The following is a 27,478-nucleotide window of genomic DNA, read 5'->3' on the forward strand; positions in this document are numbered from 1 at the left end:
TATGAAGACAGTAGGGAGCACCTGGTACTTGCTGAACACTCCTTTTGCACTCTTTGAATTCTGATGATAGACATGCTTAGCACATGAATCTTGGACTTACTCAAGAAAGGCGACAGTGAAAAGCTACTGTAGCTGGTAGCTGAAGCCATGGAACAAGATGAAGTAAGACGCAGTAAGAGAACAGTGCCAAGACAGATGTCTGGGGCATGTCCACATTTATGGAACAATCAGAAACCAGTCAATAATGGAGACTGAGAAGTAGGAGGGTAACAAAGTGGTGGAGTAGGAGCAAAAGACGCACTACTTGGTGTAGGAGGGGCTGCAAATGAGGACCCGGTGGGAGTGGGGGTAGAAGATGAGGACAAGAAGTAGGTTAGGATCAAACTGGCCTTCTCTGCCATGCTAAAGAATACGGACATTGTCTGGTAGGGAGCAGACCTTTTAAAATGAAATCATGATCCACAGTATGGAGGACAGTTTGGGCTAGAAGAAAGAATTGTGATGGACTGATAAAACCTTACTTGCCAAATTTCAAAAATTTCAGGCAGTGTAGTACCCTATGTGTTTATGTTTTAAGCCTTGTATTTTTAACGGTGAAATAAAAGCACTGTTCCTTATTAAAAGAATTTAAGTATCAACAAACTTTCAGGAAAACACTTTGGGAGGCAAAGGGACCCCGTAAATCATACTATTTTTCATATTTTCTATGAAAATGGATGCATCTTACAATTGCTGTTGATCAAGTTTACACATGTAAATTTGATCGCAGCTGTTTATATTTTGATTTCAATTGAGTTCTGAGTATGGCTTATCTGTCACTGGTTGAGTTTAATTGCCATTTAAAACATCTCCAAAAAGATTCCAATGGGATTTGGCACATTCAGCACAGTTTGTGTTAGAAGGATAGAAACTGAGTTATGTAATAAATGATAAAAATCACTGCCTAAGGTCTAAAAGAATGTGTGCTTAAAACTAAAAAATTTGAAATGATAAAGCATTGTATCATAGTTTAATTGGAAGCACCTCCTACTCTTGTACTCCTTGGTGGTACATAAAATAGTGGATTTTTTTTTCACATCAATGAAGGCTTAGAAATATGGAAAAAAAGACTGGTTTGAAGTTTAAAGAGATTTAGTTCTTTTAGGGGTGTGGCTGGCAAGTGAGTCTCTTTAAAATACTGAGATGGGAGTTGTAGGAATCGTGGGCTACAGAGTCCTTCCAAGAGACTGGATACACTGAGGGTGCTGACAGAACACTCCCAGCAGTTGTTCAGGTCAGATAACTCAAAGGACGAAGGCACACGTTTTACTCATTTAGATACTCTACTATGTTTGTAGAAATCATGTATCCTAATATCACTGGTATACAGTAGAACATACTGGCAAATATTTCAAAGACTCCATCAAGCAGAAAGTCCTGCCACATCTTTTTTCCTTGCCTGCGCATACATTAGACACCCTTCCTGTTTGCTTTTCTTAGTCCTAAAACTTTCAAATGCATGTTATGTTTTTAGAGGCTTCTGAGTTTTTCCTATAGCAAATCGTTTCCCTGATATTCTGAAACACTTCTATATCCTTTTAAATACTTGCTCTTGATAATGAAATGGAAGGAAGGAGATGAGGGAGAAAGTGAAGGGCGAAGGGAATAGCACATGCACATACTAAGTAATTTAAACTAGAGAGGGAACATAGACTGAAAGGATCTCTTCCTTCCATCTAGAACTTCAGTGCCCCCTCCACAATGATAATCAGCAACAATGAATGATTTCTTTTGGTTTTTATTATTCCAGATACTTCTATGCATATATCAAAGCATACATATAGATCTATGTATGGGTATCCAAGTATATATATGTCTGTATTTCCTTGGCAATAAAGTTTTGGGTACAATGAATATTGCTGGAATGTAATCTCTGTTTATAGATTTATTTTAAAAAGTAGAATTTTGCCTCTTATTTCCATCTTTATAATCTACCTAAGTTTGGTGGAGCAGCTAGGTCAATGATCTATTTAATGATTCAACATTTACTTTATACCTATTATGAGTCAGATACTCTGTTGATCACCAAATCTATGCCTTAAAAAAAAAAAAAATTTCATGTGAGTTGGAATAAATTCAAGCAATTCAAAAATGCATAAGGCAAAAATTAGTCATTATGTTCTTCCCCACTCCCAATCTCAGAGGTAAGCACTGTTTGATGTTAGAGAGATATATATGGATGGTCCTGGGGGCTCATTTTCTGTTCTACTAGAACAAGCTAATAGAGATTATAACCTCCAAAGGCTCCTGCTCCCATTATGACTTAGGCAACTAGATGTTCCTTAACCTTCTCTTTAGATGTGTACAATGTTTTGGTGTGGAGTCCTTCTATCAGATCCCTTTCTGTGGCACATCTAGAGTACCTATGCCAGACCTAAGCACACTTTTCCGTGGAAAGAAAACTTGGGGATGGTATATACTCTGTTAATTCTTTGCCTGTAAGGTTACTCCAATCAAACATTTTTATATTCATATGGCAAATACTAGTGGTATTTGTGTGCCCTTGGCATGACAGTTGTATATTATGTAAACTTTTTTCTCTATGCTTAGACAGAAACACAATCCCATCCCTAGAAAGACAGACAGACAGACGGACAGACACACACACACACTCAAGGCCAAAATAGAGAAATACAATACAAATTATCCTGCAATTTTCTTTTTTGGAAAAAAATTATCAATATAGTTTGGATGTCTTTTAAGGTTAGTACACGGAATTCTACTTTATTCTACCCATGCACCCTATAGTCTTTTTCAAATCTGGCAATCTAAAGTTTTGTTAACAAATTACCTGGATTCTACTAAATGCCTCCTACGTAGAGAATTTCAAGTAACTAAAACCTTGCCATTTGGTCACTTGAGATCGTGCATATCCCATTTTCTAGGTAAGATTTCTAAAATTAAGTTATGACAGATACTAAGTGGTTTCTAAGTGGTTAGACTAGAAGACAAGGCCTTTGTGAACAAGGCTGTACATGTTAAAAGGGCAAGAGCATGCCTCTTTTGTTCATCAGTGGTTGAAGACAGTAGGAGTCTAAGAAATATTTACTGAATGACTAGAAAGAGAAAGAGCAAACACCAAGATTCAAGGTAGCTAAGGCACAGCAATTCTGGTGGTAACATGGTATGAATGATGTAGCCTAGATTTTCTACCCCACATCAGCACCCCTCTTCTTCCCCTCTTTTCCTTTTTGAAAACTGAGATATAATTGACATACAATATTATATTAGCTTTAGGTATACAATGTAATGTTTTGACACTTGTATATATTTTGAATGATCATCACAGTAAGTCTAGTTACCATCTGTTACCATAAAAAGTTAAAATTTTTTTTCTTTTGTGATGCGAATTTTCAAGATTCACTGTCCTGGCAACCTTCAAATATGCACGACAATACTACTGACTATAGTCACCATGTTGCACACCACATCCCCACAACCTATTCATTTTGTAAGTAGAAGTCTGTACCTCCTGACCCCCTTCATCTATTTCACCCAACCCCAACTCCCTTCTCCTGCCAACCAACACTCTTTTCCATGCCCATGTGTTTTGTTTGTTCATTTGTTTTGTTTTTTTAGATTCCACATATAAGTGAGATCATATGGTCTTTGTCTTTCTCTGCCTGATTTATTTCACTTAGCATAATACCCTCTAGCTCCATCCGTTGTTGCAAGTGGCAAGATTTCATTCTTTTTTTATGGCTGAGTTGTATTCCATTGTAAACATACCACATCTTCTTTATCCATTCATCCAGTGATCAATATTTAGGTTGTTTCTATATCTCAGCTATTATAAATAATGTACAATGAATACTGCACCCCTTTTTGAATTAGTGTTTTCATTTTCTTTGAATAAATACCCTGAAGTGGAATTGCTGGGTCATATGGAAGTTCTATTTTTAATACTTGGAATAAACTCTATACTGTTTTCCATAGTGGTTGTACCAATTTACCAACAGTGAATGAGGGTTTCCTTTTTTCTACACCCTGCCAGTACTTGTTATTTCTTGTCTTTTTGATTCTAGCCATTCTAACAGGTGTTAAGTGGTATCTCATTGTGGTTTTGATTTGTATTTCCCTGATGATTAGTGGTGTTGAGCATCTCTTCATGTGCCTGTAGGCCAGCTGTAGGTCTTCTTTGGAAAAATGTCTATTCAGATCCTCTGCCCATTTAAAAAAAAATGTGTGTGTGTGTGTGTGTGTGTGTGTGTGTGTGTTAGAGCTCTAGGAATTCTTTATATATTTTGGATATCAGCCTCTTATTGGATATATGATTTCCAAATATCTTCTCTCCTTTAGTAGGTTGCCCTTCCATTTTGTTGATGGTTTCCTTTGATGTGCAGAAGCTTTTGGTTTGTAGCCCCACTTGTTTATTTATGCTTTTGGAGTCAGATCCAAAAAAACATCACCAAGACTGGTATCAAGGAGCTTACTGCTATGTCTGAACACTCCAGTCTTAACCCATCGGTGGTTTCTTGAGAATTAGGTGGCATATATACACATACAAAAAAGAAAGCCAATAATTTTATTCTCTTTGATACTGAACCAACTAATGAAACCACAGTCTGAAGACACTGTACATCAAACAATGAAGAACAGAGAACCCCGAGACACAGGAAACAAACAAAGTGAGCCCAACCCTACAACTGCCCTAGTTCACTGTATGGAAAGATTTTTCAGGCAGTAGTTAAAGAAGGGGGAATCAAAGCAGAGCCTGACAAATTCCCTGAGTTAAGGATTTGTAGAAGTAGAAACCAAGTTGGCTATAGTTCTTATGGAAGAGTACTGAAGAAAAGAGCTGTACAGAGACAAAACTCTGAAAATTTATAGACACTGCCCCTTGAGTATGAACCTGGGCACTGAATAGTGCATGTATGTAAAGAAATTACCAGAGACTGAACCAGATGGACTTCACAGATATATTCAGAACATTCCATCCCAAAGCTACAGAATACACATTCTTCTCTAGTGCCCATGGAACATTCTCCAGAATAGATCACATCCTAGGTCACAAATCAGGTCTCAACTGGTACCAAAAGATTGGGATCATTCCCTGCATATATTCAGACCACAATGCTTTGAAACTAGAACTCAGTCACAAGAGGAAAGTCAGAAAGAACTCAAATACATGGAGGCTAAAGAGCATCCTACTAAAGAATGAATGGGTCAACCAGGAAACTAAAGAAGAATTAAAAAAATTCATGGAAACCAATGAAAATGAAAACACAACTGTTCAAAACCTCTGGGGTGCAGCAAAGGGGGTCCTAAGAGGTAAGCATATAGCAATACAAGCCTTTCTCAAGAAACAAGAAAGGTCTCAAATACACAACCTAACCCTATACCTAAAGGAGCTGGAGAAAGAACAGCAAATAAACCCTAAACCCAGCAGGAAGAGAAATAATAAAGATCAGAGCCAAAATCAATGAAATAGAAACCAAAAGAACAGCAGAACAGATCAATGAAACTAGGAGCTGGTTCTTTGAAAGAATTAATAAGATTGATAAACCCCTGGCCAGACTTATCAAAAAGAAAAGAGAAGGGACCCAAATAAATAAAATCATGAAAGAAAGAGGAGAGATCACAACCAAGACCGAAGAAATACAATTATAAGAACATAGTATGAGCAACTATAAGCCAACAAATTAGACAATCTGGAAGAAACAGATTCATTCCTAGAGACATACAAACTACCAAAACTGAGCCAGGAAGAAATAGAAAACTTGAACAGATCCATAACCAGCAAGGAAATCAAAGCAGTAATCAAACATCTCCCAAGAAACAGGAGCCCAGGGCCAGATGGCTTCCCAGGGGAATTCTACCAAACATTTAAAGAAGAATTAATACCTATTCTTCCAAAACTATTCCAAAAAATAGAAATGGAAGGAAAACTTCCAAACTCATTTTATGAGGCCAGCATTACCTTGATCCCAAAACCAAAGACCCCACCAAAAAGGAAAATTACAGACCAATATTCCTGATGAACATGGATGCAAACATTCTTACCAAAATACTAGCCAGTAGGATCCAACAGTACATTAAAAGGATTATTCACCACGATCAAGTGGGATTTATTCCTGGGCTGCAAGGTTGGTTCAACATTTGCAAATCAATCAATGTGATACACTATATTAATAAAAGAAAAGACAAGAACCATATGATACTCTCAATAGATGCAGAAAAGCATTGACAAAGTAAAGCATCCTTTCTTGATTAAAACTCTTCACAGTATAGGGATAGAGGGCACATACCACAATATCATAAAAGCCATCTATGACAAACCCACAGTGAATATCATTCTCAACGGGGAAAAATTGAGAGCTTTTCCCCTAAGGGCAGGAACACAGCAGGGATGTCCACTATCACCACTGCTGTTCAACACGGTACTAGAAGTCCTAGCCTCAGCAATCAGAAAACAAAAAGAAATAAAAGGCATCCGAATCAGCAAAGAAGAAGTCAAACTCTCACTCTTTGCAGATGATATGATTCTTTATGTGGAAAACCCAAAAGACTCCACCCCAAAACTGCTAGAACTCATACAGGAATTCAGTAAAGTGACAGGATACAAAATCAATGCACAGAAATCAGTTGCATTTCTATACACCAATGAGACAGAAGAAAGAGAAATTAAGAAGTCGATCCCACTTACAACTGCACCCCAAACCATAAGATACCTAGGAAATCTAACCAAAGAGGGAAAGGATCTGTACTCAGAAAACTATAGAATACTCATGAAAGAAACTGAAGACACAAAGAAACACAAAAACATTCCATGCTCATGGATTGGAAGAACAAATACTGTGAAAATGTCTATGCTACCTAGAGCAATCTACACATTTAATGCAATCCCTATCAAAATACCATCAACTTTTTTCAAAGAAATGGAACAAATAATCCTAAAATTTGTATGGAACCAGAAAAGACCCCGAATAGCCAAAGGAATGTTGAAGAAGAAAAGCAAAGCTGGTGGCATTACAATCCAGGACTTCAAGCCCTACTACAAAGCTGTAATCATCAAGACAGTATGGTACTGGCACAAAAACAGACACACAGATCAATGGAACAGAATAGAGACTCAGAAATGGACTCTCAACTCTATGGTCAACTAATCTTTGACAAAGCAGGAAAGAATATCCAATGGAAAAAAGACAGTCTCTTCAACAAATGGTGTTGGGAAAATTGGACAGCCACATGCAGAAGAATGAAACTGGACCATTTCCTTACACCACACACAAAAATAGACTCAAAATGGATGAAAGACCTAAATGTGAGACAGGAATCCATCAAAATCCTTGACGAGAACACAGGCAGCAACCTCTTTGACCTCGGCCGCAGCAACTTCTTCCTGGACACATCACCAAAGGCAAGGGAAGCAAGGGCAAAAATGAACTACTGGGAATTCATTAAGATAAAAAGCTTTTGCACAGCAAAGGAAACAGTCAACAAAACCAAAAGACAACTGACAGAATGGGAGAGGATACTTGCAAATGACATATCAGATAAAGGGCTAGTATCCAAAATCTATAAAGAACTTACCAAACTCAACACCCAAAGAACAAATAATTCTATCAAGAAATGGGCAGAAGAGGGGCGCCTGGGTGGCTCAGTCAGGGTCCTGGGATCGAGCCCCGCATCAGGCTCCCTGCCCCTCAGGAAGCCTGCTTCTCCCTCTCCCACTCCCCCTGCTTGTGTTCCCTCTCTCGCTGTGTCTCTCTCTGTCAAATAAATAAAATCTTAAAAAAAAAAAAAAAAAGAAATGGGCAGAAGACATGAACAGACATTTCTGCAAAGAAGACATACAAATAGCCAACAGACACATGAAAAAGTGCTCAACATAACTTGGCATCAGGGAAATACAAATCAAAACCTCAGTGAGATACCACCTCACACCAGTCAGAATAGCTAAAATTAACAAGTCAGGAAACGACAAGTGTTGGCAAGGATGCGGAGAAGGGAGAACCCTCTTACACTGCTGGTGGGAATGCAAGCTGGTGCAGCCACTTTGGAAAACAGTATGGAGGTTCCTCAGAAAGTTGAAAATAGAGCTACCCTACGACCCAGTAATTGCACTACTGGGTATTTACCCCAAAGATACAGATGTAGTGATCCGAAGGGGCACCTGCACTCCAATGTTTATAGCAGCAATGTCCACAATAGCCAAACTATGGAAAGAGCCCAGATGTCCATTGACAGATGAATGGATAAAGAGAATCAAATAAATAAATAAATAAATACATACATACATAAATAAAATCTTTAAAAAAAATGTTCTGAAAACTCCAATTAAAGTCCAATTTTGTTAGGATAAAAAAGTAAGATAAAACTATGTATGATGCCTATAAAACAATTATAAAGACAAAGAATTTAAAAGCAAAAGGATGGAAAAACACTACTGTATTAAGACTAGTCAAAAGATGTGACACTTTTTTTTTTTAAAGATTTTATTTATTTATTTGAGAGAGAGAATGAGAGAGAGAGAGCACATGAAGGGGGGAGGGTCAGAGGGAGAAGCAGACTCCCTGCTGAGCAGGGAGCCCGACGCGGGACTCGATCCTGGGACTCCAGGATCATGATCTGAGCCGAAGGCAGTCACTTAACCAACTGAGCCACCCAGGCGCCCAAGATGTGACACTTTTACACTAAAGAATAAAAAATAACGTTAAGAGAAATTAAAGATCCAAATAAACGGCAGGATAAGGTGGATTAATGGGCCAGAATATTCAATATTATTAAGATTTCAATTTTCTGGGGCACCTGGGTAGTTCAGCTGGTTAAGCATCAGACTCCATTTCTGCTCAAGTCATGATCTCAGGGTCCTGGGATCTGGCCGAGTCAGGCTCCTTGCTCAGTGTGGAGTCTGTTTGTCCCTCTCCCTCTGCTCCTCCCCCTGCCCACACTCTCTAAAATAAATAAATAAATACATAAATAAATATTTTAAAAAGTTATTTTATTTATTTATTTATCTATTTATTTACTTAAGGAGAGAGAGCAGTCGAGTGAGCTGGGGGAGAGAGAGAGGGAGACAGAATCTTCAAGCAGACTCCCCGCTGAGCGCAGAGCCTGATGTGGGGCCTGATCCCATGACCCATGAGATCATGACTTGAGCCTAAATCAAGAGTCAGATACTTAACCAACTGAGCCACCCAGGTGCCCCTAAATCTTAAAAAAAAAAAAAAAAAAATTGCTCTTTAAAAAAAAGATTTCAACTTTCCCCTCTTGATCTATAGATTCAATACAATCCCAATCAAAATCACAGCAGCTTTTTAAAAAACTTTTTGTAGAAATGATTACAGAATTCATACAGAAATGCAAAGGACACAAAATAGCCAAATTTGAAAATGAACAGAGTTGGAGGACCAACAGTATCTAATTTCAAGACGTTATAAAGTTTCAGTAATCAAGAGAGTGTAGTATTGGCATAAAGATAAACATATTAGATAGCTGGAAACAGTCCAGAAACAGACTTGCACATTTATGACTGATTTTCAACAAGGTCTTTTCAACAAATGATGCAAAAATAATTTGATTTCAATATGCAAATAAATGAATTTCAATCTATACCTTGCACACAATACACAAATTAACTAAAAATGGATTACAGACTTGAGACTATGAAACATCAAGACAAAAGCCCTGTGACCTTGGGTCAGGCAAAGATATTTTAGATACAACACTAAAAACAAAATCCATAAAAGAACAAACTGATAAACTGGATTTGATAAAAACTGCTCTTCAAACACTGCTAAGAGATGGGAAAACAAGCCAAAGAGTGGGAGAAAATATTTGCAAATCATATATCTGATAAGGGACCTATATCTAGAATATATAAATAATACTCAAAACTCAATAATAGGAAAACAATGTGATAAAATGGGCAAAAATTTTGAAGATGCTTCCCCCAATAAGAAGAGCAGAGGGCAAAGAAGCACATGAAAAGATGCTCAGTATCATTAGTCTTTAGGGAAATGCAAATTAAAACCATAATGAGAGACCACTATATACCCATTAGACTGGCTAAAATTAAAAACACTGACTGTATCAAGTCTTTTGCAAGGCAGTAGAAGAACTAGAACTTTCATACGCTGCTGGTGGAAATGTAAAATGGCACAAACATTCAGAAAACAGTTTGGCAGTTTCCCAAAACGTTAAGTAGATACCTAACCATTTGCATTAGATCCACCTAGTCCACTCCCAGGTATTTACCCAAAAGAAATAAAAAGCATCTGTTCATAAAAGGACTGTACATGGATATTCAGATCACCTTTACTTGTAGTAGGCAAAAACTGCAAACTACCCAAATGTCCATCAACAGGTGAATGAATGAACAACAATGGTATATCCTCAGCAATGAAAAGGAAAGAAGTATGGATGAATCTTGAAATAATTATGCAGAGTGAAAGAAGTCAGATAAAAAAAGAGTGTGTGTGTATATATATACTGCATGATTCTGTTTATATAAAATGTAAAACACGGCCAATCTACAGTGACAGAATGCTTAAGAACTATATGGGGATAGGGATGGTTGGGAGAGATTCCAAAGGGGCAAAAGGAAACTTTTGGGGTGATGTATATGTCATTATCTTCATTTTGGTAATGATTTCAGAGGTATACATATGTGTCAAAAGTTATCATATTGTACACTTTAAATATGTGCAGCTTACTGTATGTCAATTATACTTCAATAAAGCTACTATAAAAGGAATAGTTCTTTTGAATATTCTTTAGCATTCTCATTTTGGCACTTCATTTATGTTTAATTTCAGATATATTCTGAACAACATATACAATTCAATGGTTATTGCTTTAGTTATTTGTTTCATCCATGTGTTATTCTTAAAACTCCAAGCTAGTTTATTTTTTTCTGAAAGATTTTATTTATTTATTTATTTAGAGAGCATGAGCAGGGGGAGGTGCAGAGGGAGAAGGAGAGAGAATCTCAAGCAGACTCTGTATTGAGCATGTGGGGCTCGATTTCACCACCCTGAGATCATGACCTGAGCTGAAATAAAGAGTTGGACGAGCTTAACTGACTGAGCCACCCAGGCACACCTCAAAACTCCAAGCTAGTTTAAATAAACTACTTAAAGACTATAGATCCTGAGAGAACTTCCTTCTCAATTATTTTCACCATGTATCATGCATAGTCCGTTGTTACAGAAGCATTCTAATACTATCATCTTTTAGCTAATTAGTTTATATAATTATTTTCAATTTAAGCAACATAATTTTTGTTAGACAGAAAAGTTTTTTAAATCCATGGAATATTTCAAATACTTTATTTTCAATCTTAAGGGAAAGGTTATACACTATGATAGCCATAAAAATTTTAATATAAGGTAACTGATTTTTTCTCCCAATGTCTTATGAAAGATTTTCAAACATACACAAAAGTACAGAACTTAATAATAAACCCATATGTAACCTTTACCCAGCTTCAAACATGATCAATATTTTGAAATTCTTCTTTTATCTATGAGTCCTTCCCCCACTTTTATGGGATATTTAAAAGCAAATTCTAGGCTTCGTATCATTTCATATCACATATATTTCAGTATTTATTTATTTTAAAGATTTTATTTATTTATTTGACAGAGAGAGACACAGCGAGAGAGGGAACACAAGCAGGGGGAGTGGGAGAGGGAGAAGCAGGCTTCCCGCTGAGCAGGGAGCCTGATGTGGGGCTCGATCCCAGGACCCTGGGATCATGACCTGAGCCGAAGACAGACGCTTAACAGACTGAGCCACCCAGGCACCCCAGTATTTATTTATTTATTAAAAGATTTTATTCATTTATTTGAGAGACAGAGAGTGAGAGAGAGACAGCGAGAGCATGAGCAGGGGGAGGGGCAGAGGGAGAAGCAGGCTCCCCGCTGAGCAGGGAGCCCAATGCGGGGCTCGTCCTGGGACTCCAGGATCATGACCTGAGCTGAAGGCAGACCCTTAACTGACTGAGCCACCCAGGTGCCCCTATATTTCAGTTTTTAAATCTTTTTCTCAATATAAGCCAACAGCTTATTTTAAAATTGTTTCATAGAAAGTTAAAAAGTTAATTATACTTCATTACAAGAACACTTAATTTCTTACATTTCACCCATACAATTTGTATGGGGCTGTGTGCTGTTTAGAAACTCCTATTTCAAAGGAAAAGAAATTCCTACTTTAATTAACTGATGTACTCAGGAAGTTTTATTTTTTTAAAGTAATATTATGACACACATATCCAACACAAGTGTGTATGTAGTTTAGCTTTTTTAATAAATATTTTTGATAGGTCATTCTGAAGTTAAAAGAAACGAGGGATCTATAAAATATTAGCAAACAGATGTTTCTCTAACCTCTCATTTGTTTCTTTAGTCATTTATTTATTTATCCTTCCATGGTGTGCTGGAGCTGGCTTCCTGCAGTTTGCGATGGCGAACTGGTAAATTTTTAGGAATTCTGTGAGCCAGATGTTAAACACAGCCATTATTAAAAATTATTTAAATGTACAATAAAATCAATTTTACTTAAAAAAGGGAACAAATATTCAAACTCACTGATTTTTAATTATTTTACTATTTGCTATGCTCTTGAGTTTATCTGTGTCTATTGTATCTGTGCAGTGGAAACATTATGTAGTGGTGCGCTACTGAACATCTTTACTCTGTGTTCAGGAACATGATGTTGGCAGCTCAGAGTTAGTCATGGGGGGACACAAGCAAATGCTACCAATCAGAGCTTCTCTCACGCTCCCGCCTGGAGAGCGGGTGGTTAACATCTGCCAGCACCACATTGCTTCCATCCTGAGTGTAACTACATGTCAGGCACTGGAGTGATATGAAATATTTCTGGTCTTTTGGAATTTGAGTATAAAAATCCTTCTAATGTCACATTATTAAAAGTACTTTAATAGAGGGCACTATCACTATAAAGATAAATATGAACAGGTCCTTCAGAAAACAGACTACATGATATATATTAATAGTTTTTAATATACGTCTTTAAAAATCCCTTTATTATAAGATCCAAGTTTTAAAACATTAACATAATAAAGCTGTTATGCTGAACTCAGGAAATAAAAGGAATCCTAATGAGTTGGCATCTTTGGTTTTAACTGTTTTATTATTTGAATTTCAGAAGTACAGAAAAATGTAATTAGATGTTAAATAAAAGAATTAAAAACACCAGGTAAAAATATATATGTTTTTTAAATGATGTAAGACTGAAGAAAATAAATATGAATCTGATTTTTAAAAGATAATTTGGGAACTATCATCTACCAAATAATGTGAGAGCTTGAGAATACCAAGTTAAGGGGCGCCTGGGTGGCTCAGTCGTTAAGCGTCTGCCTCAGAGGGAAGCCTGCTTCTCCCTCTCCCACTCCCCCTGCTTGTGTTCCCTCTCTTACTGTCTCTCTCTCTCTCCGTCAAATAAATAAATAAAAATCTTAAAAAAAATGATAAAAAAAGAATACCCAGTTAAGTATGTTTAATTTTTCATCAAAAAGTCAAAAAGCAAACCAATTTTAAAAATGAGGTTTTAAAATGTAGTGATCTGAAGGGGCACAGGCACCCCAATGTTTATAGCAGCAATGTCCACAATAGCCAAACTATGGAAAGAGCCTAGATGTCCATCAACAGACAAGTGGATAAAGAAGATGTGATATATATATACACAATGGAATATTACGCAGCCATCAAAGAAACGAAATCTTACCATTTGCATGACGTGGATGGAACTAGAGGGTATTAGCTAAGCGAAGTAAGTCAATCAGAGAAAGACAATTATCATATGATCTCACTGATATGAGGAATTTGAGAAACAAGGCAGAGGACCATAGGGGAAGGGAGAGAAAAATGAAACAAGATGAAACCAGAGAGGGAGATAAACCATAAGAGACTCTTAACCTCAGGAAACAAACTGAGGGTTGCTGGAGTAGAGAGGGGTGGGAGGGATGGGGTGGCTGGGTGATGGACACTGGGGAGGGTATGTGTTGTATGAGTGATGTGTATTGTTTAAGACTGATGAATCACAGACCTGTACCCCTGAAACAAATAATACATTATATGTTAATAAAAAAACAAACAAACAAAAATGAGGTTTTAAACATATGGTTACCAAAGGCGAGGTGGGTGGGAGGATGGGTGAAATAGGTGATAGGCATTAAGAATACACTTATCATGATGAGCACTGAGTAATATGTAGAATTGTTGAATCACTATACTGTACCCTGGAAACTAATATAACACTGTATGTTAACAATGCTGGAATTAAAATAAAATAAAAAAAATGAGGTTTTATTTAAAAACTCAAAATGCTACCTGAAATTGTCAAACTTGTTTTGCCAGTTGATATTCTCAGAAATCAAAGCTTCGTCTGTCTAGTCTGCATTTATATTTAGTCTGGGCATTTAATCTCTTTTTTTGATCTTAGTTTTGCCATACACTACGAGTTGTTTTATAAGGCTTTAACATTAAGTTAGTTTCATAAGTTGTAAAATCATTTTGCACTAGCAAACAGCTTATTTTAAAACTGCTCAGAAAATATACAAAGGAGTGACAAAGATTTAAAATGAACACCATGATTCTTAATATGTGTTTCTTTTGTTTAAGTTATTTACCTCTTGTGAAAGCTGTGTTACTTGCTCCTTTTGATGTTCCAGGTCTTTTAAAACCAACGAGTTTTGTTTTTCTAACTGAAGCACTCTTCTTGCCAAGTGGACACTAGGTGAATGAAATAAGAAAATTCATGCTTAAAAAAGAGGAATGCTTTCTAAAATATTAAAAATGTGTTTGTATGCCTGAAAATTGACTTGCCATTTCCTAGTAATACTTAAGTATTTACAGAAAAAATATGGAGTCAAATATTTTCAGGTGTCAACAGTGGAATATCCCAATATCCCAACAGCTCAGAATTTTGAAAGTAACATTAAAATCTCCATAATAATATAACTGTGATATATTGATTACTGCAGTAATGGTTTCTAGCCCTTGCTATAAAAGTAGAGAGCTACATTATACTTGCTTGAAAAGACCACAAGATAGCAATTTACAGCTTTTCGCCATTTTTATAAAAATTTCCCATTTACAAACAAATCAGGCAATTAGGTGAAACAATAATAAGCCTGTACTTTGAAAAGCTTCAGTGTTTACCTCAGACAACAAAATGCATTTTATACAAAAAACAACTGAATAGATTTTCTATTGAAAGTAGAGATGGAAAAGATGCATGAAAAGTGGAAATGTCTATAGTAAAGGAAGATTCTGTACTAAAAGATCACACTTTGACCATCACATGATGATCACAACTTGTACTGAGTGCATGTAACCTTTAGTATTTAATATCATATTAAATGTGAAATGCCCCAATTCCACTTTTAAGACACAATTAAAAAAAGGCTCAACTATAAAATCATTTCTCCTACCTACTAGGGAAAAAAACATGGTATAATTCTTTAAAGAACTGCTAATAATGTTGGGAAGACATGTTGCTCCAAAGACCTTCTCTGTGATTCCAAAAAACTAAAAATTTCCTATTTATCATATTTTCATGTTTGGAGGAGTTATCTATTACTGAATTGCAAAATCTGTGGAATCTGAGAAGACAAGATGTTACACAATGACATGGAATAAAATATTTTCACTTTAAATAAAATTATTTTATCTATTTATGGAACAGAAATAATTCTATTATATTTTTAATATTTCCTAGCATTGGATAAAGGAATGCAGACAAAACTCTGAAAATAATGCTACACATCTTCCTACACATCCATTTCTAAGAACTTGTTATCCCAAATGAAAAAGATGAGTTCTGGTAAAAGTTTATATAGTGAATTGCACAGCTTGTTTAGATATGCTCATATCTAAGTTCCTACTGGCATAAGATTTTGCCTTAATAATCAGCTGAAGTTAGAGGGGAAAAGACAGTCCTTATTTTTTGACAATCATTTTTTATAAAAAATAGCTTTAAAAATGATACAGAATTTTACTGCTATGTAATTTATATGCCATAAGGTCCACCCATTTAAAGTGTCCAATTAAATGATTTTTAGTACGTTTAGAATTATGCAACTATACTCTAATTTTAGAATATTTTCATCACAAAAAAAAATCTTTCCCCATTAGCATTGTTCCCCATCCTCCTGCCCAGCTGTAGGGAATCACTAATCTACTTTCTTCTATAGGTTTTTAAGATATTTACAGTTATGGCTACCCCATTTTCTATCCCCCAATCTAAAATATACTAAGTTCTCTCAAATTTGACCCTAAAATAAGATCTCTACAAATAAGTCTTAACACTAATTTTATGTTATGTTCACAGTTTTAATCTGTTGGATTTATTATATGTTTGCAAACATCAGTATTTTATATCATTAACTCTGTTTTTTATGAAGTTAATATAAAATTCTTTGAGTTATCTTCATTCATATTTTCATTTTCTTTCCCATCCTTCATATATGTTAGGAATAAGTCTTTTCATCTTTCTCTCACAGAACTCAGCACGAGGTTCTTTTTGCACATGGTAATTTCTCAGTAAATGCATGTTGAAGGTACAGACCATATCTGTGTAATGCTCAGTACGGAACAATGAACACAATCAAATGCTATTACACAGAAAACAGTTGTGGATGATATGAAATGGAAGAAAAAGGGATGCAAGAAAATAATCAGATGCAAAGGTCACCCATTACCAACATTTTGAGGAAGATAATGACTTGAAGACAACACGTTTAATAAAAGTAAGTAGCTCATTTGGTTTGGGTGCCTTTTGTTCTGTTTGGACACTGCATAATGCTCTTATGCAGATATGGTGTGATACCACTTACCAATGCAAAATATCACATGACATAAAGTAGTGAATTCAAGAAATTCTTGGTATGCTGGTGCTTACGCCCAAATACCAGGGCTACCTCCTTCTACTAGGAATTGCCCTGATTCTAGTTGAGGATTCTGAGAGAGGAAAATCAACTCTAAAGAGAAGGAAGTTATCTTATGATGCCCTGAAATGCTCATAATGTGTTTTACAGTGTTCTACTTACTAGTATATAGAACCATTTTATTTAGAAAAACTTTCTAGGAACTGATGCTGACAGAAATGACTGTGACTTTTACTATGGATGTTGATCTCACTTATGATACATAATGCTTATAATGTAGAAGACACTGTCGTACAACTGGTCTCCAATTGATGCACGGATCACATCTAAAACATTTACTTTTACTCCTAAAGTCATTGTAAAGACAGCAGAACACATCTCTTCATAGACATTTCAGAAATGGTATTAAGATTCTCAGGTTGTCCTAAATGACCCATTTAGTCCATGGATTACAGATGTTACAGAAAAAAAAAAAAAAAGGAAAAAAGAAAGAAGAAAAAGAATACAAAATATTGTGAAATCTAGAACACACAGGAAAAACAAGACATATAATTTTTCATCATTATCATACCTGTAATTAAACAAAAATGATTATAATATTAGCATTTTTTTCTTCATCACAAATATCAATGACTATAGAAAAGCAGGTTGAATTAGAAGAAACATTATTAATTCATTCAATAAGACATTCAAGAATATTCTCTTTTAACAAAATTTATAAAAAGCCTGTAATCTAAATAGGCACTGGGAATACACAGTTTCTACCTGGAGGATCTAATAGTCTGCTGAGGAAGACGAGCAAATAAATTACCGTAGTGTGCTAAATGCTAAGAAGGGGCACACTGAGGGATGAAAACTAAGACTGACTAATCTGGTGAGGAAGCAGAGAAATAGCATTCTGGGTAGAGGGAAAAGCATAGGTAAAGGATGATGTGCGGGGTTATGGTATGGATTGAGAAAACACATGGCGTGTGGTGAGAGCTGAAGCTAGAGAGACAAAGGCAGGGATATATGATGAAAGGCCTTAAATGTTAAGCTGAGTTTGGATTTTATCCTTAAATTGGTTAGGCATGACATGATCAGATTTGCACTTGAGACAGTTCTCTGTCAACACTGTGGAGAAGGAAGAAGACTTGAGCCAATTATAAAGTTAAGATCACAGTCTAGACTGGTGGTCTCCAAAAGCAATTATGTGCAAAATCATCCACTGAAGTGTGGGAAATTTTTCTTACACTTATTTTAATATTAAATGTCTTTAAAATTTTATTATTTTTTTAAAGATTTTATTTATTTGACAGAGACAGAGAGAGAGAGGGGGAGAGAGAGACAGTGAGCACAAGCAGGGGAAGCAGGAGAAGCAGGCTCTCCACCGAGCAGGGAGCCCGATGTGGGGCTCGATCCCAGGACCCTGGGATTATGACCTGAGCCAAAGGCAGACACTTAACCAACTGAACCACCCAGGAGTTCCAAGTGTCTTTAAAATTTCAATTTTCTATGTAGGTTTTATATTTTAATGTACATGTTATTCATGTGATAATACATGTATGTAATTGATAAATAAATACATGTAAATGTATTGGTAGGTGAATGCTCAATTTTTTTTCCCAATAGGGAATCATATCAAAAAGTCTGGAGACCATTGGTCTAGGCCAGTTTTGTCCAATAGAAACATAATGCAAGCCACACATGTAACTTAAAAATTTTTAGGAGCCACATTAAAAATATTACAAAATGCTTACCTCACATATCAAAAATTAACTCAAAATGGATCAAAGACCTAAATGTAAAAGCTAAAATACTAACTCTCAGAAGAAAACACAGGAGTAAGTCTTCCTGACCTTGGATTTGGCAAAGGATTCTCAGATACGGCACGAAAAGCACAAGCAACAAAAGAAAAATTAGATAAACTGCACTACATCAAAATTAAATAGTTTTGTGCTTCAAAAGACACCATCAAGAAAGTGAAAAGACAACACATGAAACGGAAGAGAACATTCCAAAATATGTATTGGATAAGGGACTTGTATCTAGAAAATATAAAGAACTCCTTTTTTTTTTTTTTTTTTAAGATTTTATTTATTTGAGAGAGAGCGAATGTGAGAGAGCGCAAGCGGTGGTGGGGGGGGGAGCGCAGAAGGAGGGGGAGAAGCAGGTTCCTCGCTGAACAGGGAGCCTGATGTGGGACTCGATCCCAGGACGCTGGGACTGTGACCTGAGCCGAAGGCAGACGCTTAACCGACTGAGCCACCCAGGTGCCCCTAAAGAACTCTTATAACTCAATAATAAAAAGACAATCCAATTACAGCATTCACAACAGTGCCTTATGCTGTAGAAAGTTCTAAATCATTACATAAATATATCTCTGCACTCCTCGTGCTTCCATGTCCTCAGAAAGCATAATGATAGAGTCAAACACGTATGTATTACAGATTTTCAAACATTCCCCTTGAAAGGTTGGTGTAAATTTAAATTCTCATGAACTAGAATGAAAGTTCTCCAAGGACTAGGATTTTTACTTATTTTGTTCTTGAATGTAGTCAAAGTACGTTGAATAATACCTGGTACAAAGGAGGTGTTCAGTAATAAACTGTTGAATGACTGAACTTTATGTAAGACCTCCTGTTTCTTCATACCCTAGGCTCACAATGGGGATAATCAATCTTTAAAAGTTTTGCTAATAACCTTATATAAACAATAGAATCTTACTTTAAATTTCTTCACTTGTGAGGTTAAACATCTTTTCATATGGCCATCAGACATTTGTATTTCTTATTTAATGAAGTGATATTTATGTCCTTTTCTCACCCACTTCAAATCTTACCTACATGGTTAATTCTACTCTGTCTAAATTATTTAAAAATATCAAGGCCTTCTGTAATCTCAACTGAACCAACCTTATTTTCCATTAACGTCTACTCTTCTTAAAATGTCCCATTTTATGTTCCTTCCACTATACCTCTGTTGGTCCCCCAGTCTGAAGAAGACAGGTTATTTCCTTGCTTGACAGATCCAACTTTTTTTTTTGAAGTAGGCTCCACACCCAGCGTGGAGCCCAATGTGGGGCTCAAACTCAGGACCCTGAGATCAAGACCTGAGCTGAGATCAAGAGTCAGATGCCTAACTGAGCCACCTAGGCGACCCAGACCCAACTTTTTCTTAAATTTCCCTTCAAGTTCCACTTCCTCTATTTCTGACCATGCTACTCTTCACTGATCTCTGTTTCTCTGACACAGTCTAGCACACAATATGGCACTAAATTACATGTTTTTCGATGTTTCTTGATATTCTTTCACGTGTGTTAATCTTTTCTCTCCCAACAGATGCAACTTACATGAAGACACGGTCTTATGGTTTGTGCTAAACAGTGGTGTGTGCTAAACAGAGTACACACTTAAATCTTTCTTGATTGATTTTGTTGTAAGGGAATTTTGTTCATATGAACACACTGGTAGAAACCATATTCTTAGGTTGCAGAGTTTCAATATTAAAACATGACTAATGCTCAGCATCTAAGCACTGAACCTGTAATAAAAATGTGCATAAAGTTAGTAAAAGAAGGCAAATATTACAGATATCAATTCATCTCTTCTATACTTCAATCTCCTGTATCTTTAAATGCAGCATACTGTTGTGGCCAGTGATTTGGTGTCATAAGTGGATTCTGTGTAGAAATCTGGGTGTTAGAAGTGGGAAGAAAAATTCATTTTAACTGAAATTCAAAGCAAGACGAATGAAGAAATTTCTCATCTATATAGCTGAGTTTATGTTTCTTTAAGCACAATGCACATAGAATGAAAACAAGTCCTTCCCAAGTTCTTTATAAAAAGTAACTATGGATACAGTCAGGAAAAATGAGTCCTGCTAAAGGTTATTATTTTTTTTTGTACAGAATGTACTGAACTCAAGAAAGCACTGCTTTTACAGGCTATGTGTTGGGACATTAACATAGGTACAACTTAACAATATTTCTTTGTAATTATATTCATTGCCACGTAATTTTTACCTACACCAAGATTAAGTTCAGCATCAGCTAGAAACTACTACTACAAGAGTACAGTTTTGTATCTAAATATTAAACAAAAATTTCAGCTGTTAGCTGGTAAAATTTTCTCATCAGGGTTATCTCCTAGCTCCCTCATCACTTCTTGACTCCAAATGAAAGTTATTCTCTTAGATCTGTCAATGGCAGTAGCACTGCTGGTTATTACATATAATTTCATAATAGTATAGCCCAGCCAATGTGGACATGGGGGATCTTCATCTATATCTGAGATGTCAAAGCACAATGGAGAACTGATGTTCTGTCCCAATTCCTTCAATCTTGGTATGATTTTCTTAGTATTGTCAAAACTCCAAATAAGCAAGTGCATTTATTTAGTGATTTGCTAATTAGTTACTTGTCTGAAATAACATTTGGCTTTTTGGTCTTTTTCAAGTTTAGCAGGTCAGAGGTCTGTCTCTTATTAGTATGGCATAAAAAATAAATTGTTCAATAAAAGGGCACCAGTGCCAGAACGATTCCAGCTTCAGAACTCTTCAGGTTGGTGCCTGTACTTACTGCTCTGTTGGTAATTCTTTAGAACCAAATAGTGGTCTCATGCTGATTATCTATAGTCATATGATACTTTCCCTAGTTTCTTCTGTAGATTTAAACTTTCGAGTTGACCATGAATAGAACATCAGTACTTTTTAAAGGACTATTCCTAAAACCAACCCAAATGAAATAAGTACAACTTTCCCCAAGGACAAAAATGAGAACTTACCTACATGAGAATAGAGAGAGAAAACCAAATTTTCATTATACACCAAAGTTTGCTAGAAGAAAAAAAAGTTTCCTCTGCTTTAATTTTTTCCTTTATTATAAAGCCCAGTCTACTGTGAGAGTTTCAACTTAAAGCTCTTTATAAAACTAGACGGAAACTAAAACAAAAGGTCTATAGTATGCAGTAAATCCTGCAGTTTGAAAGGTTTAGAACCTTCAGAAAAGGCTATCCATTCAGATCTGCCAAAGCAAACAGAGAAGCACACACTGAGACCACGTTACTGCCTGGGTGTTACCCATTTAAGTTGCAGGTTAAAGAGCATAACCAAAACATGCAACCAGAAAATCTTGTTTGCTATTTTCAAAACAATCATGACCGAAACAAAAACATTACTTCAGATTTTCAAGTTTAGTCAAGTCAAGAAGAGCCCATTTCATTTTAATTTACTTTCATTGTATAAGCCCTTTTAACCTACTACAACTTTGTCCCAGCAAGAGTTTGATGTGATATTTTGTTATTGTTGATTATCTCCATTGAAACTTCAAAATATGAGTAAGCCTGATTTGAGACTTATAATAAAATCAACTGTGCAATTTACTCTAGGAAACCTTAATTGGTCTAACTAACCTTTACTGAATAACCCACTATATGCTAGGCACTGTGTGATGAACTCTGCATCCATTTTCTCACTTTAATTTCATAATATACCTTGAGTAGCAACAGACAACCTGTGAAAATTTTCAGTGACTATCGAATTTATTAACATGAAACTCAAAAACCAAAGTCCTAAAAATTAAAGTTTTGGATAACCATTAAAAATTATCTTTTTGAAGACTATTCAATGATACAAGAAAATGTTCAAGATGGAATTATAAGATAAAAAATTAAACTTCCACGTTACATACAATAATATCCTAAATATGCAAGAAAATATATGTGTCTATATAAATTTTGAATGGTTATCTTTGGATGGTAGGATTACCAGCAATTTTCTAAAATAAACGTATTATTTTTATAATCAGAAATTTACTCCAATTAAGTGTTACCCTAACATACCTAAATCTGCTTGCTGAATGTATGAGATTTTACATCAAACACAGTATGAATGGAATGTATTGTGTAGCAGTTGAAAATAAGTTCCTTTGAAATTTTAATATATTTTGGTATAGACTAATGTATAATGAAAACTATTACGCAAACATTTCATTTGTGGTTCTGATTGAGTTGTTTTATAATGTACCTTCAGTTTCCACTGCTTTAATTTTAAATGTGAAGAATTAAATACAGACTCTCTTAAAAGCTACATTGCTTTCATCTTAAATAAGTTAAACTTAAACAGAGCATAAAGCCACTGACTTCTTTACAAATATCTATTAAAAAATGAAATACAGACTTTGCAAACTTTGGAAATGTGTCAGACCCTAAAAGAGGGACCCTCTTTGCCACTGCTCAATTTTGTGCATACAGTAGGCACTCAATAAAAGATGTTGAATGAATGGGCGAAGGAATGCATAAATGTCCTCTTTGGATATCTAGACTTACTTTCCCTTCACTCAGTTTAGATGACCTGAGAAGCACTTCCTCAAAATAACCCTCTGGTTCACCATGAGACGAATGCCTGGCACCAGCTGGTAGGAGATATTAATAGTATGCCCATTAGGCACTTGTTCAAGGCACATAGATAGCTCAGTGATAAAATCTTTAGAAATATTTGGATAGTTAAGATTATTCAGAATATGAATCAGTTGTGGTTCCTTAAATCTTCACTCTAATTATTAAGAAATCAACATCTGCTTTTGGAAATTCTTTAAAAAAAAGTAAGGTAACAGCAATAATTGCTTTCAATTTTAGAAGAACTCAGCATTTAGGGCTGAAGAAAAGAGCTTACAACAGCAAAATTCTTTTTTTTTCCCCCCTTGTGACAAAGATTCTTTTGAAGGATTCATATGCTAAAAAAAGAAGAGAATAGACCTTTTCCTTCAAATTTCAATTTTTAGTATTTACCAATCATTTACCACTGACAAAGAAGTCTCTTACCCACAAAAGTACATTTCTATTCCTCCCTAGGCAATATAATGCTCCAAAACAGTGATATGCTGATAATTACAAAAAGCCGAGGTCACCCTTAGTGACCTGTGGAGGGAGTGGGCAGAGAATGGGAATGGGATGGGGCTTTAACTGATTTTTCAAATAATATATAATTTAGAAATACGTGCATCTTCACCAGACAGAATTAACCATTCCAGCTACAGAATGACACTTGACAGTCACCTATCCTTGATCTAAAATTTTTCCAGGTATTTTCTTTAACCAGTAAGGGACACAAATTCAAAGCATCCATTTGTTTTGTTATAAAATGGCATATATCTTACATCACGGCCTTAAAGACATTCTATTCTCTGAGCCATCACTTCAAAGTTTCTACAGAAGTATTAAAGTTGGGACGAACTGTTTTTCTTACTCAGTGTGTAATGTCTCTAAATTATTCAAACAACCTATATAAAAATAAAAGATAAGCAGCTTTGCATCCTCAAATACTCAGATGAAGAGACAATTCTACTAGGTATCTTACATCATGCTACATAAAGAAAGAGAATAAACAAGAATAAGATACAGTTGCTGACCTTGAGGAACCTTCCAAATGGCTGGGGAAATGACATGGGAAACAAGAGTTAATGAGATGAGAGAGATGCTCTATTGTGTGGTATGGAGAAAACAGATGTTTATAAGCACAGAGATATACTGCCCTCATTTTGGGTAGAGAAGCAAATGAGGCTGGAGAGGTGGGGCCAGGTGGAGGGGCCTGGAGGTCTGGCAGAAATATTTAGATTTGATACAGTAGAAAATGGGGCAGTGAGATGTTTTTGCACATAAGGATGGATTAAAGTGCGAGAAAGGAGTTAGGTAAAAAAAAATCAGCTACGTCAACCAGAAAACTGATTAATATAGACACAATTTTTCTTAGTGTACTCTAAGTAGTATTTTGAGTGGATCTCCCCCAAATTTTCTGGGCTTCACAGTCTTTTACATTTTCAATCATAATACACATTCTATCTCATCTCTTTCTCTCCCTGCTTCCCTCTTTCTTTTTCTCAAATATATGTCAAGGAATATACATAGCTGAATAAAAAACAAGAGGAAAAAGGAAGCATAATTAATTAATTTTAACCTGAAAACTGTTGGTACAAAAGCATTTGTAACTCACTTGAAATTAATGTGAAAATAAAATTAAAATGGTGTCATTACCACTGAATCTAATTCTAGGAAAATTCTAATGTACACTTCTATTTTACTGACCATTAAACTCATTTAAAAATACATGAAATGCATGATTATAACTTACTATGCTTTATTTTGTGAGCAATTTAATATTTATGCATACTAAGAATAAAGTAACTTTGCACATTATCAAAAAGCATAATGTAATTACATTTAGCTTGAGTAGATAAGTAAAACAAATATATATTGAGTTTACCTTTGCTTTAGTCGTCTTTTGGCCGTTGTGGGAACATTAGCACCATAGCCATAGGAAAAAAGAACCCTTTCAGCCTCATCTTCATTTTCAACTGAAAAGTATTAAAGTGTATGATGTAAAATAAGTCTTTTTTTTTTTTCTTAAAAAGCACGGCAGAAGTGAAAATTAAAAAAAGGGGTCATACTAATGAATCAGGGAGCATAAGAACATTAGAAAGGGCTAACGCATAATCTCAAACAGTCCATTTGTAAGTAGAAGCATATTTCTTAAAGTTTATGGTTGCTTAAATTTGTTCCATTTATTTTTAAAAGGTGTAAGGGCTTGCATCATATGACATGTTAAAGTTTCTTGTTATAAAGCATAGTAATATAGACACTATGTTATTCTGAATGATTCTAAGGCCTTTTACATGGAATGTATGTTATATAATTATAAATAAGTAATGATAACATCAATTTGACTACTTCTCGATAAAAGAAATGACTATTTTTAATTAGGAAAGATGTGCATTATTTTATCAGAACAACTTTATCTTAACTAAGTTAGTAATAATGAAACTGCATTTAAGTAGGCTAATCTGAAAAAAATGTGCAGTACTAACAATGTATTGATGGCCTTTTTTTTTAATTAGAAAAAAATTCAGCAAAACCATTTACTTCTAAATTCTGCCACTGTCACACCACTCTTTTTCAGAAGGAACTTTAACTGACAGGTTAACATTTCATTGTTAAAAAGTTTAAAAGCAATGGCAATTTTACTGTAAGTTGGGATTAAAAAATAAAGTCCATAAAAACTAAAGGTTTACTAGCTCAAATTAAAGCAGTCAATGATATATAACAATTTTTGTAACATTATTAACAACAACCATTATTCTAACATTAAAAAGAGAAACCTTTTTTTTTTTTAAAGATTTTATTTATTTATTTATTTGTTAGAAAGAGAGAGGGAAAGAGCACAAGCAGGGGGAGCGGCAGGCAGAAGGGAGAAGCAGGGAGCCCAATGTGGGACTCGATCCCAGGACCCTGGGATCATGACCTGAGCCGAAGGCAAACGCTTTAACCGACTGAGCCACGCAGGCTTCCCGAGAAAGCTTTCAGAAGTGTTCCAGGTTTAAAGCAAAGTCACATAGTTCACATTATTAAGTGAAGCTATCTGCAGGTCCATTACTGTAATATGCATATATTTGTTGACTGATCCTTTTATGGCACATTAAGAATTTTAAATAAATTTTTTCTGTTTTCCTTCAATTTTATCCCTATTTTTCATGGCGAACAAGGGTCAGTTCTCAGAGGTAGAATTATTAGTTGTCAGGGAAATGTGGAAGCAAGAGACGACATATGCCATTGCCAATTCTGCTATCGTTTGTCATGGCTTCAGATCCAAGATGAGTTCTCCAATTCAGCTCTGTCAGAATGGCAGAATGGCTCTATTAGAGCTGGCATTTAGATACCTATCTGACTCTTGTCTCTAAATTCGGAAGGAAGAAGGTAAATGTAGTTAACATCTCAAAAACCCATCAGTTAGATATTAATGGACATCTTAAATTTGAGTTTAATACCTAATGGATTGATAACTCATGGGATAACTAATCTAGTGGTGATTTAAGTACAGAAACAATGTACTATACAACATGGTAAATGGTACTAAAGAGATATGAATGTGTCTTAATAGTACAGAGCACTGAGACACTATATCTGAGTGCCACCATTTTTCTTAAGCTAGAAGCATTAGGAGGACAATGTGTGGGGAGACTAATATTCACAGAGAAGGCACAGGAGGGCCTGTGCATGTGTAAAGGCACAGAGCTGTGAAGTTTTAGTAACTGTGAGATAAGTGGATGGGGTTAGCTTAGAGAACAACAGTAGTAGAAAGGTAGGTTCAGTTCCAACTGGGAACGGAACTAAAGTCTTATTTGCTAGGCTAAGGAGTTTGGATTTTATTTTATTCCACAGTCAACAAGGAACTAATAGAAAGGTGACATGACCAAAAGATTGTTGTTGTTGATGCTGACATTGTAGAAAAATAATTTCTAATAATAGGGAACAGAATGGCCTATATTGGCACAGAGAACCCCTCACAAGTTGTAGTAATAACCCAGTTGAGACATGGTCCCTAAGAGCAATGGAGGATGAAGAAAAGAAGCTAGATTCTAGACAAATGAATAGGTGTGGAGGTGCGGTAAGGCACTAGATAAAGGTTGACAAAAGTTGGATGGTAATTAGACTTTAATTAACAGATCAAGAATACAAGAATATTAGTAAGTTTCATAGACAGAAGAAAAAATGTAAGAAATGTTACACTTCTAATGACTGCAAGAACTCTTTACAGATCTACGGAATCATTAGC

General features: G+C 35.5%; 1 protein-coding gene across 1 annotated transcript in view; it reads right to left on the reverse strand.

The window, feature by feature from the left end:
- The window catches only part of PIBF1 (progesterone immunomodulatory binding factor 1), a 208,492-nt gene that overhangs the window by 50,283 nt on the left and 130,731 nt on the right, over nucleotides 1-27,478 (reverse strand). The window contains exons 13-14 of the mRNA XM_036073108.2: nucleotides 25,133-25,223; nucleotides 14,636-14,738 (exon numbers count right to left, since the gene is read on the reverse strand). Coding sequence (XP_035929001.2) covers nucleotides 14,636-14,738; nucleotides 25,133-25,223 — 194 coding nt within the window. The remainder of the gene's footprint in view (nucleotides 1-14,635; nucleotides 14,739-25,132; nucleotides 25,224-27,478) is intronic.

The sequence above is a fragment of the Halichoerus grypus genome, chromosome 4 (assembly GCF_964656455.1).
Source record: "Halichoerus grypus chromosome 4, mHalGry1.hap1.1, whole genome shotgun sequence".
In the NCBI taxonomy this organism is placed as follows: Eukaryota; Metazoa; Chordata; class Mammalia; order Carnivora; family Phocidae; genus Halichoerus; species Halichoerus grypus.